Source organism: Dipteris shenzhenensis, chromosome 26, assembly GCF_047967505.1.
Source record: "Dipteris shenzhenensis isolate YYH24624 ecotype China chromosome 26, Dip_SZ_1.0, whole genome shotgun sequence".
NCBI classification, from domain to species: domain Eukaryota; kingdom Viridiplantae; phylum Streptophyta; class Polypodiopsida; order Gleicheniales; family Dipteridaceae; genus Dipteris; species Dipteris shenzhenensis.
Genome location: NC_141621.1, coordinates 13354264 through 13378620, shown reverse-complemented (window position 1 = coordinate 13378620; position 24357 = coordinate 13354264). Strand labels below are relative to the sequence as shown.

Here is a 24357-nt window from a genome sequence, read left to right as displayed (position 1 = left end):
ACAATGACTAAAATTTAGTCAAATTTGCTTCAAGGCATATAGAATACTCTCTTTCGTGGTTGAATTATGGGTTACAGCTAGACCTAAAGTGGAGGAGTTATGATGTTAAGTTATGATCTTATACGGCTAGGATAAAACTAAACTTTGGTTTTCGGAATGAAATGCAAGAGTTATGATCTTGCAAGGTTAGGGCAAAAATTAAATGTGAATAGACTAGGTGCTTAAGCTTCAACCTATGATTGCTCAAGCTGCTTTGACTAGATTGGACCAAGTTTAGTTGCACTAACTAACCAAGGTAAGTTTCGTTCGATGGACTTTGTGCTTAAAGATGTGGAAGTGTTGACATGGATGTTGGCATAAAAGCTGTAGTGATGGCGATGTGGCATGCAGTGCCTTGATGTATGATAATTGTCATGTGGAGCTAGGGTGCCACATGTTAGATAAAATAAGAAATCTCTTTTGTGGATGATAATCATAGTAACGTGGCAGTGATGCTGAATAAGAGGCAGAGATGCAGCAGAAATAGTATCTAATATGCTGAATAAGCAATGGCAGGGGATGGGTATTCGTCATCTGTCATCCAATGGCACAAAACAATGTTGCTCCCCCATTCTGGAATATTGAAAATCTGGATGCAGTAGGTCACAGCCAGCCCAACACTTTTGCACCAAGGGTCATAAAAAGCTAGTGGGCATATGCCATATACCCCACAAGCTATGCTCCCCCATGTCACAGAACCCAAGCTGAGCACTAACTCTCAATACTCTCTAAATTGGGTTGAAATATCGCATACACACGTACATATTATAAACCTTCAAAAAACCGAAGATGGTCTTCAAAGCTTTCAGCCTTTCTAATCTTTCGAATAGATCCATCAGACTCGACCTACAGAGAAAAGGGAAAATAGTCAATTGAACCAGAAACCTAAGAGGACGTGCATGAAAAACAGGACAGTGATTCTTCTTGGACAGACAGCAAAACTTCCAAGTGAAACAAAGACTGTTACTAACCCAATACTCAGGTGGTCTCATCTTTAAGTTGTAAGTGGATGCCATGCTCATACAATAGGCTCCTGCATCATGTACCACTAAACCAGCACCCTGTAGGGAACATAGCAACAAGATTACTAGCAAACGTGACAAACCAGAGCTGACACAACAATATCACCTCATCTGTTTACTCTCCAAAAGCTTCACTGATGGTTTCAAACTTTCTCTTTCCAAGAGTTGTCCCAGAAAGCCTCCAAGTCAGCCAAAACCCAAGCCAATATGCAGAACAAACAGAGAGTTGCATCATAGTTCCTAAGCCTTACCTCTGAAGGGGTAGGCAATTCCCTGTCCTTCCCCAGAAAATCTGCGGATTCGCATACAGGACCTACAACATCGAATGTGCATACCTCAGCATTGCCAGAGGGTGGTGCAACTAATTCAATATGCTGCACAACCAAACCGTACAAGAAATCAGCAGCATGAAGTAGGCCTCCAAGATGTAAAATATATATAGTCTGGCCAAAATGAGGTTTCTTCCAGGTTCAATCACCCCTTTTCATCCGGCCACACATATTTCAAGGCTACCAGCAACATGCCCAGATCCATTTGTAGAAGAAAAAGAACAGCACACTTTTAGCCTCACAATAGATCACTGTACAAACATGAACTCTCGACACTGAGACACAATGCATTCATACTGCAGTGTTTGTACTGAGTTTTGGTGTGAGCTTCACTTGGTCATCATGCGGGGTAGCATTTCAGAACAAGGGTAATCAAAAAGTAGTCCAAATTCTACTTCATCAAATGCTAGGACTGGTAGTGAAGCCAATTCATCGAATCTCTCAGACAAATGGATCTGAATGAAAGTGCTCAAGAAGTAGGTATAGGGCATGCTCCCATTTAAAAACTCACAACAATATCAAGAAACGTCAATCTCGATTCTAGATAGATCCAGGTAGATGCCCTACCACATCCCAAAAATATCCAAGAATGCCAATCAGTGCCACTCCATGCAGTCTGGACTAACAGGACGACTGTTCCAGATGTTAATTCAGCTAGAAGAAACACACAGAAAAATCCCATGTTTGATGTACTGAGAATAGAAGTCAGCATTCAAAAGCGACAGCTTATAAAGATGCGCCTACTGAAGATTTCATTCAAACTGTCAAGCTTTAGAAATCATTCAAACAGCACGCACAAGTACATAAGAAAAGCTCCCACTTTCAGCAGACAAATGCAGTCCGAACTAACAGGACGCCTGTTCCCGATGTTAATTCAACTAGAAGATTGCCCACAGAAAAATCCCAATTGGTTTGATGACATTCTCAAAATATACCGAAAATAGAAGTTAGCATTCAAAAGTGACAGCTTATAAAGATCCGCTTTCATTCAAACTGTCAAGCTTTAGAGATGTCAGAAAATTAGGGTCAACTCCCTATTTGTAAGCCCCCAAATGAGGAGAGCATGGAGGAATGACAACTGTGGAACAGAGAGGGAAGAAGAGGCTGCCATGTGGGCAGCCTACTCAAATGCTTTTTAGGGTTATATTCAACCCACCTTTTTAGGGCAGGTTGCGCATGGCATCGGATTGTTTGTTCCATCCAGCAGCCCTGTCGCACCCAAGTTTGGAATCGGCGGGTGGGACACCCTCTTTCACCTGTGAGATTGTACCGCAAAGGGAATCCTCACTTACAAACACACTGACCTTCTTGTCACACCTCTATTGATTAGAAGTCGCCTTCCTCTGTCAGTTGTCTAAGGTGATCGCTTGATCCTGGCTTCAGATCTCACCTTCCCTTAAAACCCTATTCTCAGATATCTCTTCAAAGTGCACCACCCTCTGCTGAGCTCTGATACCATGTTAAACCACCGACCTAGTTTCCCCACACAGTGGAAACAGAAAAGGATATGGTGTATGCAATGGAAGAATCTCGAAAGGAATGCTTTGATTGAACTTCAACCTTTCTGTGTCCACAAGGGAGTACTCACAAGCACCATTTCTGGATAATAGACAACAGTAGAACAGTCCATAAGATCTCAAAATATATAGCAAAAACTTAGCCAAACAAATCTCATAGAAAGCTCCCACAGGGATCCCAAAACAAAGCACCTGGCAGAAACCCGAACGTAAACTGACAGATAGCCAACTCTCCTCGCCTTTTTCTTCAACCTCCAGTTGACCTTCTGATCCACTCCTGTGTAGATCTGTGAGTACTAGCACCTCAATCACCTTCCTTGGCTCTTACACCTCTGAAACATGAACTGGCTATGATACCATGTTGGAAAATATCTGGTCATTATTTCTAGCTCAAGTCTTAGATTCTACTACCACAGCAGAAATTTGAATTGCCCACAAGATGACACCTGAGAATTCTGGATCCTACTCGGGATGTGCACACATCCATGTAAATGTAAAGCTTAAACCACACTCAGGTCTGGAATAGACAGCAAGATATGACAACCAATATTTGTTGTGGCATGCAAGTACCATTTTCACACCATCAGCTGTGGCTCTGGTCTGGTGAACATGGAGGAGAGATCCCTAAGCCTGATAGGTGTATCAACCCATGATCGAGTCTGTCATGTCTCTTGCTCTGGGCCTTGGCTCCACCATTTCCCTGGGACTTGCTGACCCATGCTATCTAGCTAAATAACAGAGTGATCATGCTCTGAGTGAAGTCCCTAATCTTGTCTATATGTCTCGAGTAGATGCTCTCTGTGTTGAACGACCTCATGAATGAAAGTCACCAAGCATCTATGATCCGAGTAAGACAGGATACTAGAGAGGGGTCCGAACCCATCCTTGAAGAGACTAACGACCTCAAATCTCATAGTAGACGGGGCATCTAAAAGCGAAAAGCTCCTCCGACTTGATCTCTTGCTGATCACATAAGGTGTAGATGTGACCCTCTTGAGGTACGCATTCAACCTGCCCACTCTCAATGCATAGTCGGTGGGATGAGACAAGGAACTACTAATAGATATCATCAAGAAATACGGGATGTGTATCTCCATATAGCGTAGTGGGTCGATGAACCCCTCCTCTGAAATCTGTAAGCAGTGGTACTTGTAGCTTAGCTTAACAAGAACTATCGTTGGGTGCTAACCAGATCGTGAATGCGTGTAGCTATAAGAGATCAACCTAGTTGACCTCCTGACTGGAGAGTAAAATCGAAGGGCCACATTCAAAAGATTTCAAAAACCCAGAAAGCAGCGATAAACCCTTTGCCTCCGTACTCAAGCCTCCTCAATGACACACCCGATTGTGAGTATGATCGAAAGTCGCATGATTGGACCAGAATCCTAGCTCCCCCTCTAAAACTCTGCAAACTAATTAACCTCTATGTCAAGCACTGATGCATAGATCTTGGACATGACATGCCTAATCATAATGGTCCTACAGTTTTTCGGGCTCATGGGATCCCCTATCTATTGAATGGGAGTGATGGTATTAAGGGTCCAAATGTGAGCAAAACCAGTGCAAACTACTTCGTTAAAAAGCTTTGCTAAATCAAGAAATAGTATTTATTCCATATGCAATGAATTCAGCATGTAGATCTCATGATCTATCGATCAACCGTTATAAGCTTCAAAGCTATGTGCTTGACACTACCGATTGTAAAAATATGCAAGTAGTAGGACGAGATAAGTATGAGAGGTCAAGTGATGGCTTGTGAGAAATGTCTTACAGTGTGCATCCATAAAAGTGCCATAGTGTGGTGTCCGTGAGTGGAGATGGGGCTCATCACTCGAGAAACTTCTACTAGAAGTCCTTAGGGTTGTTACTAGACAAAATGTTTATTAACTTCTCTTCGCAAATGAAGACCTGCTTCTTCCAACAAACCAGACGACAATACTTGCATATCACCCCTATCTCACTCAGAAGCTAACGCTTAGTCTCAAATCTGAGTTTGTGGCATCAAGCCTTACACTCATCATCGTAGCAGCTATTGCAAGATACCAAGCCAAGAGGTGGTGAGCCAACAGGTGATGTGTGTGAGAGTGTGCAGGATACCAAGCCAAGAGGTGGTGAGTAGGTGTAACGGGTGGTGTGTTTGATCATGGAAGCTTGATCCTCTAGGAGTGGTATGTCATCGATATATGCTAGTAGAGTGGAAAGGTGTGCAAAGAGTTAAGTGAAGATGTATGTCGTGATATGTAGTGTGCGTGGGTGATGTCATTGTGTGCGACGCAAGGCAGAGGATGGAGATACTAAAATAGAGATTGATAAGATAAGATCTACTCTCGGAGGTGGTGGCGAGACAAAAAAGTCAATGATATGCAAGGTGAAGGCAGGGGATCCATGAGATAGTCAACTACCGCTAGAGCCCCCCCACGAATGTGGAAAACAAGTGATCAACTTGAGGAGGGCCATCCGTCCATACCAATATAAATGACAAAATCATGTATCTTGCCCATGTCCAAGAATGCATGCCTGGGTGCTCGACTATCTGTGCAAACTTGGGACATACTTATCTAAATCAACACCTAGCAATAAGATAGAGTCATCACGAAAATCTAGAAGTGATATTTGACGCGTGCCCATCCTCGCGTTGAAGTCTCCTCCACAGCTCAAGAAATCCATGATATCTGAGCATAGGCTTTATAGCTTGACCTATGTAACTCTGCCACGCACTATCTTTTGTGCATGTGAGTGATGGACTTCTGAAATAACTCAGAATACGCTCATAAGCTTGTTGGTTTTGGAGATCACATCCACCTCACGGCTTAATTCTAATTGATTTCAATTTGTTCTCTTTAGGCTAAGCATCATTCCTAGGTACTGCAGCCCGAAACTGCAGGTACAGCAGGTCAGGCAACTGTACGGAGCAGGGAGAGGCTGACATCGGCTTGTATGGTGGTTGAGGTCAGCAGAACAGGCCAGCAACAGCCTCAGCAGGTCAGCAGAACAGTACGGCAGCCATTCTAGGACTGCCACATGGATGCTCAGCAGGCAGAATGGATGCAGCAGGGACCCGATTGCCATGTGGCTGATTGGGGTTGGTCAGGGCCTTGCAGACCCAGTTGGGTGATTTGTGGTAGGGCTAGCAGCCTGACAGACCAGCTGGGTCAGTCTGAGCCGGTCTGCAGGCTAGAGACTGAGTCTTCCCAGAAGCAGCCCTATTTAAAGGGCATTTCCCACCCTTTTCATTGTCAGCTCCAGCAGTAACTCCACCTTCAGTTTCCCAGCATCAGTACCGCATCTCCAGCGCAGCTCCATTAGCTCCAATAGATGCAGCAAGTATGAGCCAGCCAAGCAACAGTTCCCGAGCCTTAGCTGCACAGTCACAGCAGCTCCTACAGCTCCAGGGGCAGCCATAGGCCATGGACCAGCTGCACTTGGTCGTTTAGCAGCAGCCCATACAGTCCCTATAGCTTCTCCATCGACCCGTCTCTCATTGGCACGGCTCCCTACAATAAGCCTCAGACCCAGAGCAGCTAGCATAGCCTTAGCCATGAACAAATCATAGGCTCAGTTTAGCCCTTCAGTGGGGATGTATGCCTTCTCCATTGAGGGACCGGCAGTTGTACAAGGGGGTATTTGTGCTGATTGCCAGGCCAACATAAAGAGTAAAGATAGTAGCTAGCATAACCATGATTTTCCATGTTTTGACGTCTTTTATGCATGACCACTTAGGAAGAGATATACAGAGACCCATGAGAGCCTAGAGCGTCCTTGGCTTGTGACTAGTCAGTGGGTACATGTGGGAGACAGCATATCTGGACGAGGCTGGGGAGATAGGTGCAGTGTGTGGATTGGAGCAGTACTATACTGATTATCTCTCACCGGGACAATCTCCTTCGAGAGGCATGACACGTTCTAGATTTTTGTGGATTTGGATCCGACAACCGCCCCCCCCCCCCCCCCCCCCTTTTGGAGTGCCCATTGCAAAGGAAGACCTATTTTGGAGCATTTTGAAGCACTTTTCTGCTGCAGCCGCCTCATTCCAGCCTGTTCCAGCACCGTACAGTGCATTTATTGCAAGGCGGTTCACACATGCGATTCCGTACAGTCTGTACGGACTGTACAGACCATTTTCGCCTACATTTATTGCATTTACAGCACTGTACGGACCTGCTGGTGGTGCATTTACTGCTGTACGGTGCAGTACGGTACTGCTGGCAAGTATTTGCTGCTGTACGGTGTAGTATGGAACTGGTGGCAGGCATTAATTGCAGTACGAAACTGCTGACATGCATTAATTGCTGTGCGGACTGCAACGGCAGCATTTACTGCAGTACGGACTGCATCAGCAGCATTAGTTGCTGTACGGGGATTGCTGTCAGCTCATTTACTGCAGTACAGACTTGGGACAGGTGCATTCAATGCTGTACGGCCTGTGTACGGCCCTGTGCGGAATCTGCAGCAGGTTTTGAAGACAGTTCAGTATGCCTCGAATTGCATGTCAATATTTTGAAGCTGTATTTCTGCATTTTTCTTCATTTTGGAGCAGTTTGGTGCTGCCTCATGAAGTGTGCCAACTTCTGGAGCAGTTTGGAGCCTGCTATAGCATTTGGGGACATGAGAGTGGGCTGCACATTACTCACCTTAATACAGACAGGGAGGGTGAATACATGTCGAAGGAGCTTGCTGTTTTTTTGGCTTCCTGTGGCATCAATCATCGATGCACGGTGCCTTATACTCCTCAACTGAATCCCGTGGCTGAGCGGAAGAATAGATCAGTCATGGAAATGGCCAGATGCATGTTGAAAGGCAAACATTCGCCTAATAAGTTGTGGTTGGATGCGGTCATGTGTGCAAATTACATCTTGAATACATGTCTCTACAAAGATTCCTACAAAGGCATTGCAAACTATCACACCTTATGAGGCTTGGACGGGTCGTAAGCCTCGCATTTCCCACATGAGGACTTTTGGATGCTTAGCTTATGCTCGTGTGCCTTCACAGAAACGCACTAAGTTGGATGATAAAGCTGTTAAGTGCATTTTTCTTGGGTATACTTCAGAGAGCAAGGGCTATAAGCTCTATCAACCCCGCATGGGCAAGTGTTTTGTCAGTCGAGATGTTGTGTTTGATGAATCTTCCACTATGCCTTTGCTGGACTGTCAAAAACAGCCCGTTGTTGATGCCCCTGACATATTTGACAGCTTGATGCCTTTGTTTCCATCCGATGCTCAGGATGATGTTCCATCTGAGGTTGTACCTCCTCCATCTGTTGGTCATTTGCAGCCACATGTGCAGCTAGAAATTCAGCCTGATATGCCTCTCATTGATCAGGATCCTTTGCACAGGGCTCTAGACCAAGAAAGAGCAGAAATTCAAGAGCCCAAAAAGGTAGCCCGTTGGCTCCTTGACACATTAAAACACAGCAAACAAGATACTCCTCTGCCAGCCCATACGAGAGCAGCTGTCCGAAAAGAGCATGCTAGTTTTGTTGCTTATGCTTTGGTTGCTACAGCATGCAATGAAGAGCCCTTATGTCATCAAGATGCCTTTTAGAATGATTGTTGGATGAAGGCCATGCAAGCTGAATTGGATTCTATCCATCAGAATAACACTTGGGAGTCGTGTGATTTGTCTCATTGCAAGAATGCCATTGGAACTAAGTGGGTTTACAAAATCAAACGGAAAGCCTATGGTTCAGTGGACCGTTACAAAGCTCTTCTTGTTGCTAAGGGCTATGCTTAGCAGCATGGCATTGACTTTGAGGAGGCTTTTGCCCTGGGATCACTACTATTCGTATTGTTATTGCCTTTGCTGCCCATTTTCTTTGGCACATACATCAGCTTGATATTAAGACAGCTTTCCTTCATGGGCATTTGCAAGAAGAGGTCTATGTTTCCCAACCTCATGGCTTTGAGGTTGAAGGTTCTGAAACCAAGGTATGCCGCTTGAAAAAGGCCCTCTATGGATTGAAGCAGGCACCTCGGGCTTGGTATTCGAGAATTCATACTCATTTGCTCACACGTGGCTTTCAGAACAGCCCTACAGAGGCTACCCTTTACATCCGCAAGCGTAGGACAGATTTGCTGATTTTAGTCCTTTATGTGGATGACATGCTTGTGACTAGGACATATGCTCAACAAATTGCAGATTTTAAAATTGATTTGCAGTAGACATTTGCTATGTCTAGTCTTGGTCTTCTGCTCTACTATATGGACATCCAATTTACTAGCAATGAGGGGGGCATTTTGATGTCACAATCCACATACATTGGACAGCTTTTGCAGCATTTTCAGTTTGAGGATTGCAAGCCAGTATCCACACCATTAGAGACTGGTTTTCACTTCTCTTCTGAGGACAGCAGCGGTACATGTGATGTCACTCTCTATCAACAGGCAGTTGGTTGTTTGATTTACTTATGCCATACGAGACCTGATCTACAGTATGCTGTCTCATAGTTGAGCAGATAGATATATGCACAGCCCATCTATGCACCATTGGCATGCCGTGAAGCGTGTTTTCAGATATCTCAAAGGCACTCAGCATTTAGGCCTTCTTTATGGGGTTGATACTTCACTTGTCATGCATGGATTCATTGATAGTGATTGGGCTGGTTGTTATGACACTCGTGTCTCACATAGTGGCAACTGTTTTATGCTTGGTACTTCATGTATTTCTTGGTTCAGCAAGAAGCAGAGTACAGTTGCTACTTCTAGCTGTGAAGCTGAGTACAGAGCAGCTTTTATAGCTACAGTGAAGTGTGTTTGGCTTCAGAAGCTACTTGCAGATCTTTGTGCATGCCAAACTATTCCTACCGTCATCTTCACTAATAGTCAGAGTGCTTTGGTTGTTGCACGGAATCGAGTTTTCCATGCACATTGAGGTTCACTATCACTATGTTAGAGAGCGATTATCAACAAGTGATATTGAGTTGTCTTATGTTCCCACTAAAGACAACTTGGCACATCTATTTATGAAGGCTCTACCTCGACCTAAGTTTGAGGCTTTTCAGCAAGCTTTAAACTTATCCCTACAGGCCGAATATGTACAACCATGACACTAGATATTTAGGTATCTTGAGCCATGTCTAGGATACTTCAGCCCATACCATGGAGGGGGGTTTGTAGGCTAACTCATGGGCTATCCATAGATGCCACTTATACTTTGGTATGTGCCTTGTAGGCCTAGTTATAGTCCGTTAGGACTATTGGTACAATTAGTTTATGTACCATCTAGGTCAGTTAGGACACTTAGTCCAGTTAGGGCGGTTAGCCCTAGGGTTTTGTTATGTTGGCTCTCCCTTGAGCCTCCTTATTTCAGTTTTGAAGCAATCTATTACAGCATCTCGTTTTTCTCCTTTGTGCTTCCATTTTTTAGCTTCCATTGCTTTCAACACCCAACAATTCGGCATTCAAATTTTGCATGCATTGCACACATTTGCACTCTTAAGAAGGCTGGTTCTTTACATTTGGTATCAAAGCTTCAACAATCCACTACCAGGACGAAAAGAGAAGGAGAAGAATCAAGCATGAGAGAGGACGCAAGCGTGCGGGATAGTAGCCTAAGGAGCATGGAAACAGAGTGCATGAAAGGGATCCGTACAGGGAGCCGTACGAGAAGACAAGGCACAAGGAAACCCGCGCGGAGAGGGATGCATCAGAAGGACACATGCGATCAGGGTTGCAAGCATGCGGCAAATTGCTGGGAGAGGAACACATAGATCTGCGCGTGAACCAGCCCTTCTCGTCTCTGCGCGAAGTTCGAGGTGTTGGTGAATCTGCCAACAACAAAAAACAAGGAAAAGGTTCGCACGTTTCTGGCGAGGCATGATCACCTAGATAAGGCTGAAAATTAGGACCCCTGAGGCAAGGGCTTTCTCTGATTTTTTGGTCTTTGGATGGGGAACGGGGTGTCCTAACGGAGTGACTCTCCCCCCATGTGAATAGACCCTTAAGCCGTGAGGAAAAGAGACCCCCCCCTTTCTCCCCGACGAAAAGTCGGATTGGAACAAGATTTTAAGGGGGTGATCCACCCATCAAGTAACCCCTATAACAGTATCTAGACCTCCAATCCACTCAAAATAAGTAGCCCAAACGGAGCGCACCAGTTTACAGCAGAAATACAAGACAAAAAGCCTAAAAGAGAAGGAAGAAGAGGTCATTTGATGTGGTTTTTCGACACAAGCAAAGTGGGAGTTGGATAAGTACCACCAACTCTACAACACTTGACTTTTGCTGTAAAATAAACCTCTTTTCTAAAATTACAGCAAGTCATTTTCTCTCTTGTATTACTAAAAGAAAAGAATGGAAGGAGAAGGGATATTTAATAATGAACTTGTCCTTTTTCCTCCACTACCAGAAGGAGACAGGGAGGGAACGCCATCACCTCCTCCTAAAGAGGATAATGTAAATGAGAGTTACACAAATAATGAGTATGATAACCCACGTATAGAATTACCTTCGTCTCTCCTTCAAGAATCTCTTGATAGGGAGTTTTCCTTCAGAAATGAAGCTAGAAAGGAGTCCATCCAAGAGCAAGGTGCTGAGTTTACGCCTTTAACTCGGAATCCCATACACATGGATTATAATCCAAGTGCAAAGAGGGAGAGAGGAGTCTCTTGTTGATAAGCTGGTTTCCCGGCTTAGCCATACGATTGAACAGTCCATTATGACAAAATTTGGGACTAAGAGAGTGCTGAATTTTGGGGATGACGATTTAAGTACCCCCTCGAAGAGAGGCAAATTTCAACCTCGAGAGAGAATAGAGTTCCCAAAGTATGATGGAGCAAGAGAGGAGGATAAAATCCTCAATTGGATTCACCAATTTGAGCTATATTTTGCCCATCAAGATAAGACCGACCACAAGAAGCTTGTTCTTGCCACATTGCATCTACAGAAGGATGCTTTGGTGTGGTGGTCCTTATCACAAACGGGAAAAGAAATGTGGTCCAAATTTGTAGAGCAGCTTAAGGCCACTTTCATGCCTCCGAGGCATGAAGAAGAATTGACCTTCCGCTAGGAAAGGTTCAAGCAATTCAATATCGAGAGTAACACTAAATTTACAGCTAGGTTCTGGAAACTCTCTTTAGAGTTACCTGAGAAGAGCGAGGATGATAAAAGAAAGAAGTATTTAGCAGCCCTAACCCCGAAAGTGAGATATGAGGTTGAAATGTTCAACCCAACTACCTTGAACGACCTCACTAAATTGGCTGAGATTGGTGAGAGGAAATTGGCTAAGATTGGTGACAGGAAATTGAATCCTCGGAAGCCTTTCAACAAAGGAAAAGAGAAAGCTATTGTACAACATGTTAACAATCAATCACGTCCTGAATGGATACAATTTTCTTCCATGACTGACCATGAGAAGAAAAAGCTAATTAAGGAGGGTAAATGTTTTGGATGTAAGAAACATAAGCCAGGGCATCCATGGCATAAATGTCCTACTCTATTAGCATAAATTGCCAAAACCGATTTTGTAAAAGGGAAAGGCAAAGCATCCAAGCAGGAGGGTGAGGCTTCTATCTCCTCATCCCAAGACTCTACGGTGAACATAGAATGCTATCCATTCAGCCAACACTGGTGTATGGATGTGTGAATTGAATAGAGAGTAGGCATATTCATTGTAGAGTATGGACAGAGAATAAAGAATCTTCTCCTCCATGTAGAGCGTCTTATAGGATGAATAGGACTGAAATAGTAGAAAAAAGAAAGAAAAAGAGATTAAAGGTCTATAGTTTCTATACCCTAAGTAGTTCTCCATCGCAAAATCAACTATGGCCAAGGTCTACCTAGTTCAATAACACATTTGGGGTGAGAGAACATCTTATGAATATTGACCAGTTTGTTAAGAATTTGCTTAAGCTTAATGAGCAGGTTACTATAAAGAGATTTCAGCAGCTTAGTATTCAGAAGAGAATTCTCAGTATGAAGAGATATTGAAGAGGCATTGCAATGGTACTTCTGCATTTTGAATATTCAGCATCCAAAGGAACCAGAACTTAAAGATGGGATTTAAGTTCTGATTCAAAAGAGATCGTGTACTACCAAGAGAAGACTATTTGCAGATTATGAAGAGGAGATGCAAATACAGAAGTAAAGAGAAAAGCGTACGCAAGAGAAAGAGACAAGAAAGGATCCAAAAGAGGATTCAAGCAGAAGGGAGTGTCATGACAAGAGAAATCACTAATCCGTGATTAGTAGACATTAAAACATTATTATATATTATATGCCGATGGTGTAACATGTATATGTATTTATGATGGACACCGACCGATTTGTTATGGCGGTGGATCATCTCAGTAGATAGGACTAATCGAGCTAGAGCCACACCTTCAGATGGCATCGAATTTGGACATGTGACACTTATTCTATTGATAAAAATGTGCACACACGTGTTTAGGTCCTAGGGGCAATAGGAAGGGAAGGGTGCATTAAGGTACATTGAATGGTAGATGCATGGGTTATGCATAGGCTAAGGGTAGGTGTAAATGGAAAGATGAAACTTGAGTGATCTAAAGGGACATTTATCGCCCTTTCATTGGGAATCTCACATAGCATTCTTCATTCACCTTGCATTCATCCGCCATCTCTCACACACCTTGCATGTAGGTCGAAATAGAAACAAGTACTCTCATGAGGGCACTCTTCCCCATTGGAGGGCCAATCGGCATTCAAATTGACCTCTTGCTAGGGAAGATTCAACACAAGCTTGCCCTGCCATCTCCCTTCCTGAAAGGAAATACTTTCTCTCGGCATATGCCTTAGCTCTCCCTCCCCCACGCTCTCCTCATTTGAGGGCCTACAGATGGGGAGGTGACCTTTCCAACATGCTCAACACTTTGCACACCTCCTGCCCTTCTTTCTCCACATAGACCAGCTACCACCTACCTCTTGGCTAATTTGCGGTTTGAACTAGCAAGCTCCTGCTCACACCTACCTCCTGATTCCAGCTCCTACACCTTCCAGGGGCTAGAATGCCATCTTCCTGTAGGCAGATACTGCGAAAGGCCTTCTGCTACTCGCTTGCTAGCGCTGACAGCTCTTGCTCCTAGGCACGGGTCACTTTCACACATTCCTACTTGCATGAGATCTACATAGTACACCTATGGTTCTTGCACATAAGCACTTCAAGAGGTATCTTGCTGTTTTTATAAATCCCAAGTATTCATTACTGGTTAAGATGGAGCTCAATAAGTTACTTGCAGCGGGATTAGCTACCCAATTGATAATAGTTTCATGTCAATTCCTTTGCAGAGTTCTATGCTCTCTTGGTTACTACTACATCCCAAGTACTCATTACTGGTTAAGATGGAGCTCGACATGTTACTTGCAGCTGGCTTTATCTACCCAATTGATAATCGTTTCATGTCAATTCCTTTGCAGAGTCCTATGCTCTCTTGGTTACTACTACATCTTCTGCTGGTTGCTAGAAATTTGTCACAGGCTTCTATACTTGCAAGTTATATCTATAGAATCTCCTAGAGTTTGCCTGGTTCCATCTAGGAATTCAAATTACCCTGTAATTAATTCCAGCTAACCATCGTTAGTAATAAAGAATATACCAAGCATAGCCTTGGTAGGGGGTGGGTCCTCATTCACACCCCATTCAAAGCCGGACCCCTCTACTATATGGGATTTATCCTTTGTGTTAACTTTTGTTTGCTTTTCATGTTTAAGTTAATTCAGTTTCAAAGGCAAGTTTTTAAAGCAAATCACTGGACATTACGCTTTGGCATAAGCACAACTTCAATAATTGCAGTGAGTCACAAAGATGCAGGACTCAAAATAGAATGCTTTGTAATGCAGTGGAACTCACTTGGTAAGCATCATACAAGCTGGGTCTAATCAACTCCGACATGCTACCATCAATGACAATGAAATTTTTATTGCCATTCGACTTGACCCCAGTCACCCGGTTCACCAAAGCAGCTGAATTCGCAACAAGGGACCTTCCAGGCTCAATTACTAGAGTAAGACTTCTTGAAGAAACAAGCTCGCGTACCTGAAAAAAACACCTTAAACAATATTAGCTTGGCCAGCAAGCCTTATAAGCTGTATTAACGCCCATTTGCAATGTACAGAGGTGCAGTAGCAAAGAGACGGGGCACACTTCACAGCAAAATCAATAAGCCAACAAGCTTAGATGTGCAAGACGGCAACATCATAAAACAAATCTTATAAACCTTTCCTAACTTATGAATGAAACTATGGCACTAAAATAAAAGAATAAGATTGATGTTTTACGGTGTTGATAAGATCCATTGGTGTTGGAAAAACCGCACCAGAATGGTGGTAGTCAATCCCCAAACCACCACCTATATTCAGGTATTTGATATCAAAACCTTGAGCCCGTATCTGGTCAATGTATTGAACCATCAGAAGTGCCGCATCTCTGAAAATATCAACCTACATGCACCAAATTCTGATTTTTCAGTCATTGACATGAGTGCTACATCAGTACAAAATACAGCTTTTATTTGACATCCAATTCTTCGTCTGAAGATAAGAGTCTCCCCTTTAAGACTTTCATTATATTTTGTGGACAACCATTTGGTGACTTTGAAATCCTCTCTCTCAAAGTCTCTCTCTCTCTCTCTCTCTCTCTCACACACACACACAAGATGTAAAAAGACCACTATTTGTTGACACTGATCACCAAACCCATAGACCCTGAAGGGTCGCAATAAGACTTTAATACAATCATATCATATCATAGTGTCTCTCTCTCTCTCTCTCTCTCTCTCTCTCTCTTCCCCCCCCAATCATATTATACAGGAAGAGTTCGCCATGACCCCTCTCCAGGTTGATGCCATCTTTCGGACAGAGACATTTCTCTACAAAGTCTGGGCCTTCCCCAGTGACGCACCACCCGAGATGATCCAGACTCTATGGAGGTGACGCACCACCTGAGACTCCAGTGATGCATGTTAGAAATGACCCAACAGAGGGTACACGCAGCGGAAATAATGCCCAGGAGCTCACACAGTGTGCAGTGTGGGTGTGGAATCACAAACTTCTTTACTTATGTGCATTCAATAGGTGTGCAGACTCATCCATAGACAATGAACCAAACTAGATAGAGAAACCACCAAATAATATATTTCCGTCCACAACTATGGACACAATACAAGAGTGACAGATCCGGAGTCCCACCGATGGTGTGGTCCTCTGATCTTACCACAAAGTCCTTCTCCTATCTGCTGGCTATCTCTAGACTAGAGTCCGCGTGCTCCACCTCGAGCATAAGTAAACTTTCTGTCTAGAATGATCTTCTCCACCTTGCTGTCTGGAAACCAGTCTAGGTGGGCAGCTTCCTGCAAGCTAAGTCTGCAGCACAAGATACTTCTTTCTCCTCCTGACTGTAGGCCCAAAGGTAGCCTTGCTGCTGCTCCTGCTGCTGGTGGAATTGCTGCTCCAGATGATGATGACCTCAGCAACCTTCTGCCCTAGAAGACAGTCTAGGTTCAGCCTCTCCCTGAGCTAAGTCTGCAGCACCTAAGCACAGTTCACCTCCTGGTCATAGGCCCAACTGCTGCTGCTCTGCTGCTCCTTCCTGCTCCCTGAAGTGCTGCTAGGCTGGATGTTGAAATGAGGCCTGAATGCCTTCTTTATATAGACCCCAAGGGCCTGCAAAAATACCGACTGGTCAGCCCTAATCTGGCCGACTCAGTCTGTCTGAAAACCGACCCCACAGCTCCCCATTTATGGGACTGTGGGCTGCCCTTTTGGGGCACTCATTACAAGGGCCCTTGGCCCACCTTTCAAGGGCAGATGCCCTATAAATACAGGGTCCAGCCCCCCCCCAAAACATACTGCAAACAGTGCGCCTCCTGTCCTAGATCTATCGCAATCTGTCCCAGACTGTCTTGCCTCTGCTCCGGGCTTGTTCCAGCTCTAGGGCTCCTGCCTGAGCTCCAGCCGTACAGCAGGCATCTGTAATCCGTACAGATCTGCCATACTTCCGTACTTTCCTGGCCCTCTGTCCTGCCCATAACAGTTCTAGATGTGCTGCCCACATGCCAGCCACGATGCTGTCTATGTGGCAGCCCCTTTCTCTCTTTTTCTGTTGGGTACTGCCCTAGGTCTCCCTCCCCCATGCTCTCCTCATATGGGGGCTTACAGATGGGGAGGTGACCTTTCCAACACCCCCTCTCACCGACACATCTCAGCCCAATACCAACACGTCGATGAAGATGCTCCAGTAACTCCCTGGTCGTAGTCCTTTGGAACCTTTCGGTGTCGTAATCTTTTCCTGGCTTTTCATCCAGTGGCTCCTGCTCCACCAGGTCCGGTTCTGCTTTCGCACACCATCCTGGTACACAGGTCCATCTCTGGTAGCACCTCCTGGTACCACCTCCTTCAGTCACATTCCCGCCTCTGAACTCGAGCAATCCAGCCGTCACGATCTTCCAGTCGTCCCCCTCATAATGAGTGAACAACCTGGAGTCTTCCAGGCACCATGCTCTAAGGGTCTGTTTCAACCCGTCCTTCCTTTGGCAAGGTCTGCAACCAATGAATATTTCCAGATAACCTGGACCATGAACTCTCGCTGAGTTCTCAAGCAGGTACTCTTCTGGCTTCAGTACTCTTTGTCCACCACCTTCTAGCAATCTGCGTCCGAGATTTGAAGAAGCACCAATACTTCCCCTTCTGCCTTCAAAGAAGGCCAATTCCTTCCAATCTCTAATCACCTGAGACAAATGAAGAGCAGAATCTCTCCACAGCATGCTATAAAGACTCAAATGCAGAATATCAAATACATACCAGACTGTTGTACTGCTTGAATGTTCGCTTTGAAAGCAAACCCTGTACCTCAATGAGGCACCCGCCAAGATCTTGTGTAATCCTGTACTGTCCCCTTCTGAAGTCCAGCATCCATCGAACCATGAGACCCTAGGGCTTTCCATGGAATCCACCCTCGTGTCACTGTCAACAACTACACACCTGGAAGGTACCAAGCGCTCCATACTGTCCTTCACCTTCACAAAGGCATCTGACTCCTCGTCGACCCACATCTCTATGTCAGACATCCTTACTGTGACTTCTGGATCAACATACCTGACCTCGGTAACACTCGGTGATGTCACCAGGAACAATTCTTCGATTACCACATTAGCTTTGGCCTTTCCCTCTGAATCTGAGTCAGACTCCTCTTTGTTTTTTAGATCCGCCTTTTTCTTTCTGCAGTCCTTTGCAAAATGTCCGGGCGTATCACAATAGAAACACTTCTTCTTGTGCTTCCTCTTCGAAGTCCCCTCGTCGTCAGAGTCATCTTTATTGGACTTGCCACTGTTAGGCTCGCCCTTTCCCTTACCTGCGGAATCCTTCACCAGCATCGCCTTGTCGTCTTTGTCCTCGTTGTAGAGCTTCTCCCGAGCTTCCTCCTGCAGCAATAATGGACACAACTCCTCAAATGTCAGAGGTTTGGTCCTCTGGCCTGCTATCACAGCCGTAACAAAGCTCTTGAAACTCCGAGACAGTCTCCTCAGTACCATCAAGGCCAGATGGCATGAGTCTGTCTTATGACCAATTGCTGCCAGCTGATCCCGCACCACCTTGACCTTCGTCAAATGGCTATGTACCGTATCGCCTTCTTCCATATCAAGATTGTAGAGTTGATGCTGAAGAAGCACGATCCGGGAGGTATTATCTATCTCGTACAGATCCTTCAGGGTGGCCCACGCCTCTACTGACGTCTCGGCCAACTGGATATGCGGAAGAACAGAGTCCGCCGTAGTCCCTATGATTATTGCCAGGGCATGGGCATCTCTTTCTTCCCAAGCTTCAAGCTCCTCTCTGTCTACTGCCATGAGTACCTTCCCTTTACTGTCCACCAAGTCTTCTGGCTTCGACTCCTCTCCCGTGGTCGATTTCCACAACTTCCGAGCCACTAAATGACTCCGGATCTTCACTTTCCAGATCGGGTAATTAGTCCCGTCCAGGTTCCCAGACTCTCCAAAGTTAGGAATAGTGAAAGAGAGAAAACTGGAGGAGGAGGAAGGGAAAGCAGGGGCTGAAGAGGCTGTAGATGGCGACATCTCTGCTGTATATACCACACAGCAAAGTCAACCAAACTCAAATTCAGTAAACCAGAACTCTGAACGCACCTGACTGAACCTGAGTCACCCTCCTTCTCGCAAGGGCACAATCCTCCAGTCGTGGAAGTCGATTCCCTAGAGCTTCTGAATCAGGGTCGTCCTTCAGCAAGGTCCCTACCTTCAGGCTCCCACACCTGTGAGCCTCCTACTTGGGCTCTGATACCATGTTAGAAACGACCCAACAGAGGGTACACGCAGCGGAAATAATGCCCAGGAGCTCACACAGTGTGCGGTGTGGGTGTGGAATCACAAACTTCTTTACTTATGTGCATTCAATAGGTGTGCAGACTCATCCATAGACAATGAACCAAACTAGATAGAGAAACCACCAAATAATATATTTCCATCCACAACTATGGACACAATACAAGAGTGACAGATCCGGAGTCCCACCAATGGTGTGGTCCTCTGATCTTACCACAAAGTCCTTCTCCTATCTGCTGGCTATCTCTAGACTAGAGTCCGCGTGCTCCACCTCGAGCGTAAGTAAACTTTCTGTCTAGAATGATCTTCTCCACCTTGCTGTCTGGAAACCAGTCTAGGTGGGCAGCTTCCTGCAAGCTAAGTCTGCAGCACAAGATACTTCTTTCTCCTCCTGACTGTAGGCCCAAAGGTAGCCCTGCTGCTGCTCCTGCTGCTGGTGGAATTGCTGCTCCAGATGATGATGACCTCAGCAACCTTCTGCCCTAGAAGACAGTCTAGGTTCAGCCTCTCCCTGAGCTAAGTCTGCAGCACCTAAGCACAGTTCACCTCCTGGTCATAGGCCCAACTGCTGCTGCTCTGCTGCTCCTTCCTGCTCCCTGAAGTGCTGCTAGGCTGGATGTTGAAATGAGGCCTGAATGCCTTCTTTATATAGACCCCAAGGGCCTGCAAAAATACCGACTGGTCAGCCCTAATCTGGCCGACTCAGTCTGTCTGAAAACCGACCCCACAGCTCCCCATTTATGGGACTGTGGGCTGCCCTTTTGGGGCACTCATTACAAGGGCCCTTGGCCCACCTTTCAAGGGCAGATGCCCTATAAATACAGGGTCCAGCCCCCCCCCAAAACATACTGCAAACAGTGCGCCTCCTATCCTAGATCTATCGCAATCTGTCCCAGACTGTCTTGCCTCTGCTCCGGGCTTGTTCCAGCTCTAGGGCTCCTGCCTGAGCTCCAGCTGTACAGCAGGCATCTGTAATCCATACAGATCTGCCATACTTCCGTACTTTCCTGCCCCTCTGTCCTGCCCATAACAGTTCTAGATGTGCTGCCCACATGCCAGCCACGATGCTGTCTATGTGGCAGCCCCTTTCTCTCTTTTTCTGTTGGGTATTGCCCTAGGTCTCCCTCCCCCATGCTCTCCTCATATGGGGGCTTACAGATGGGGAGGTGACCTTTCCAACAATGCATCACCCGAGATGATCCCACAAGATGAGATCAACCATATCAAACGGTTGGACCTCCTCCACTCCATACATCTAGGGCTTGGGGGTGAGAGGAGTTCTCCACCAAGATCCAGTTCTACCATGACCACTTCCGGAGGGTCTCAGAGCATGGTCTTGTCATCAGACCTCAGTATCTCGAGGACAGGAGAGTCTCACATGCACTGAGGATCGCCATTCGTCGATTACGAGTCTCATCACATCAACTGCAGATTGAGGCAGGGAGAGCTGCAGGCATACCCAGAGAGCAGAGGACTTGCACACTATGCCAGATGGAGGAGATCGAGACGGAGGAGAGTTTTCTATGTGTTTGTCGGGTCTATTATGATACCCGGGAATGATATCACTGGCTCTTTCAAGAGGGGCATGGCTTTGGTCCACTCACACGACTGATTCATTATCACAATCAAGTCTGTGTTGGGCTCTCTACCTGATTGAGATGCGTTGACGGAGACACGTTGATGCGATAGACCAAAGAGAAGCATGGACTGATGCCACAGGTCATCGAGATCGACAGATCACATACTTTTGTTACAGATTTCTATGCATCTAAGATAGCTGCCGATGTGGCTGAGGGAGAGGAGCTTGATGAGATGAGAGCATCCTGGATTAGCTCTGGGAGTGTCCACCGCGATGCTGTCAGACGAGGAACACACACTTCATGTGCGACACGGAGAGGGATCCGAGCACACACGATAGAGGTCCAATCTATCTCAGTCCTTCTCAAAGGCGACCGCCAAAGACGAGGAATCACCCTTAATGCCCCTCGGATCCAGGGATCAAGGAGACCACGCCCTCCCCCACATCGCAAGACAACTCGGCAGACAGTGTTGGAATCGGAGTCCTAGTGTCTGTGGTCCTAGTGTGTGCGGTCCTAGAGTCCTAGGAGTCCTACAGTTGTGTGTGTGAAGAGTCTTGAGGCCACTTGTGCCACCTCATATGGTAGGTGTGATTCCTCCCCTAGATTATAGGATCTAGATTTTCTTGTGTGTGACCTCATCTATGAGGTGTCTGTGTGGGAAGATAAGGCTTGCCCAGCCTATAAAAGAGGCTATGTACTTGCTGTGATTACACAATCTATCAACATCAGTTCGTGCCTCAGCTCTTGTCTCCAATCATGTGTCTCTCACCCTCTCCCCATTTTCAACAGTTGGTATCAGAGCCATGTCTCCTTCTCCTTGGTTGTAGCCAGGTGTGGTCTACAGGGTTCAGCAAATAATCCCTGCCTTCTTTCAGCAATGCATTGACAGCAACTGTTAATGGGTAAATGTTGGCCAAAGTTATTTGTTTTATTGTAGGATGCAAGAGAGGGGTGGCATCTAGATCACCTTCTCCAGATCTACAAGACTAAGGTCCACCACTTCACAAACTATGGTTGACCATTGTCAAACCCTGTTGGTCTCCAATCTTCCAATTTTTAGGGGTTGTTTGGGAAGGGGGGGGGAGGGGTAAACAGTCCTCCCTCACTCTATACATTTAGAGGGGACCACTTTGGCCCATTCCTCAGATCCCTTGAACGTAGTTGCTAGTCGAAACGGAAACGGCAGAAACGCCAAAAACGGAGTTTCCGGCCCGAGCCGAAACAGGGAAACAAGAAACTGAAATATAGTACAATTTATGTGTAAAAAAATAAATTTTATACATAATACAATTATAAATATAGTGCTTAAAGGATAGTGGAGAGGGTAGAAGAAAGTGGAGGGTGGAGGAGGGTAGGAGAGTGGAGGATAGAGGAGAGTGGAGAGTGGAGGAGAGTAGGAGAGTGGAGAGTAGGATAGAGGAGGGTAGAGGAGAGTGGAGCGTAGAGCAGGCTGCAGCAGGCGGGTAGGCGCGTAGAAGGTAGAGGCAGCATGCGGGAGCAGCGAAAAGAGGCAACAGGCACAAAACGGCGCAAAAACCCAGAGTTAGGGTTTCCCCAAAAAACAGGGAAACAGAAACGCCGTTTGGGCGGTTTCCATTTCCATTTCTGACAGCTGAAACGCCATTTCTTGCAACTATGCCCCTGAAACCTCTACCATACACCCAGCAAGGACGGAGAGAATCAAGATACCAGCAAAAGTAGGAGCTATTGCTCAATAGTTAGTGCTCAATTTGTTGCAGCACTTTGGCTGTCGTATATCAGCATCCAGGCTGCCTACAAGGAGTACTTTTGTGGCAACTTATAATAGACCAATCCATACTTGGTGGAGCATAGAAAATGCAGCTTCATAGCCGCCTCATCGATGAGGTCTTCATCTATAGCACGTTCGCTAAAACAGTAATAGGTAAACTGCTAATCTCTAGAACATTTAGTATAGAGAACTGAAGATAACTTCTTTGACATTTCATCTGTGACTCCCTAAACTCTTGACACGTCAAGTTTAGCAGTAACAAAAGGAGCTACGGAAGTTTAGTAGCAAAAACTCAAATTCTGGGGGCGTGGGTGACAGCTGTTAGGAATTGACAAGCAAATCTTCCGATGTAACGTGCAAGGTTCTCGACATCACAAAGTGCAGAACGATGAGTCAGAATCTCGTCAAGCCATTTTAAGATTTCCCATGCCATGAGAAAAATGCAATGGTCTCACTAAGAGTCTCGTGAGTATTTCCACAGTCAAAATTTTACAACAACTCAGTATTAATCAAAATACAACAATTTTGTATTAATCTTTGAAGAGCAACTGGAAAAATACCTTAGTTATTGTAGATCCCAAATGACAGTGAGCTCCGACGAGCGAAAGCTCTTTCGGGTGTCTCCTGACTTCGTCTAAAAACCACTGAAGTTTTTCATTCCGTATTCCAAATTTGGAGTTTTTGTTTCCGGTTGCAACATACGGGTGGACCTATTCAGAAGGACACCAAGGTTAAGTAGCTTGGATGCATAAAACATTGAAGTTCTGCCACATTTAGGCATTCTCTTCGTTGATTTGCCGTCCGTACCTGCGGATCCACGTCAGGATTAATACGTAGAAGAACCTTCACTTGTTTCCCTGCGATGCGCCCTGCCTCCACTATGTGCTGAAGATCAAACTCGCTATCTACATTAACAAGGACCCCTACTTGTGCCGCAAGCACCAGTTCATCTAACAGCTTCCCGTTTCCGTTGAAGATACACCTGCTCGCGAGAAAATGGGCAGACTATTCGTCAAAAGAACGCACGAATGCCTTCTAAACGCGAAGTATCAAGGCGGGAACGTCAAACGAGACCCAACTGTCCAACCTGGCCGGGTCGAAACCAGCGTGAAGTACCAATTTGAGCTCGTTCCCACTAACGAGGACAGCTCCACAGCCTAGACTCTTGAAATACTGCAAGATTTTCAAGTTATTGTTGGCTTTTACTGCAAACCCAATGATGGAATCTATGCCTTCCAAAGCATCAACGTACGCTTGCGTATTCCTGGTAAGCTGAGGTTTGCTGTACAGATAGAAAGGCCTCTTTTCCTGCACGGAAGCGATGATGTCCTGCACTTTGACACCCTCGCAGTACAAGAAGCCATCTGGGCGTGTGCTGAAGCAATGCGGGAAGGAGGGAGGGGAATTGGAAGGGGGAGGGGAAGGTTTGCTGAAGGTGGGGGGTTGGGAGAGAGCAGAAAGGCAGGGGAGGCGGGAACGAAGGCGGGAGAAGGGGGGGGGAAGCAAGAAGAGGCGATGGAGGGAATGGGGGGGAGGAGATGGGGTGAAGGAGGGGGAGGAGGAGGAGAGGCGGCTGGTGCAGCAAGCGTGGAACAAGGTCGCCATAGCTGCTGATGATGCTTCTTCAAGGTTTTACTGAGATCTCAAGTTACCCAAAGACCACGTTCTCATACACGACGAGAGAGAGGCTTCCCAAATATACCTTGTCACCTCAAAAAATGCATGAACATTTTCCCCTAGTCCTCTTATATCAAATTTGTGGCGCCAAATAAACCTTCCAATCACCACCTTCTCAACCATTTCATTTTTGCATGCCTTACTCTTTCACTCAA

The 24357-nt window shown here is 45.7% G+C and overlaps 1 protein-coding gene across 1 annotated transcript; it reads right to left on the bottom strand.

The window, feature by feature from the left end:
* Positions 1 to 223: 223 nt before the first annotated feature.
* Positions 224 to 24169, bottom strand: LOC147884700 (diaminopimelate decarboxylase 1, chloroplastic-like). The gene is made up of 8 exons (XM_087397764.1): positions 23613 to 24169; positions 23333 to 23507; positions 23086 to 23235; positions 15138 to 15299; positions 14710 to 14895; positions 1313 to 1435; positions 1011 to 1100; positions 224 to 885 (listed from the first exon to the last, which is right to left on the bottom strand). The coding sequence occupies exons 1-8, from the start codon at positions 24128 to 24130 to the stop codon at positions 805 to 807; spliced, it is 1485 nt and encodes a 494-aa protein (XP_087253890.1). The 5' UTR covers positions 24131 to 24169; the 3' UTR covers positions 224 to 804.
* Between the last annotated feature and the right edge of the window lie 188 nt (positions 24170 to 24357).

Coding starts and splice junctions, on each gene's coding strand:
- LOC147884700 (XM_087397764.1), bottom strand. CDS start 24,130: ATGGCGACCTTGTTCCACGCTTGCTGCACCAGCCGCCTCTCCTCCTCC. Junction 23,508..23,612: donor GCTGGTTTCGACCCGGCCAG/GTTGGACAGTTG, acceptor TCTCGCGAGCAG/GTGTATCTTCAACGGAAACG. Junction 15,300..23,085: donor TGGGATCTACAATAACTAAG/GTATTTTTCCAG, acceptor TGGTGCATGTAG/GTTGATATTTTCAGAGATGC.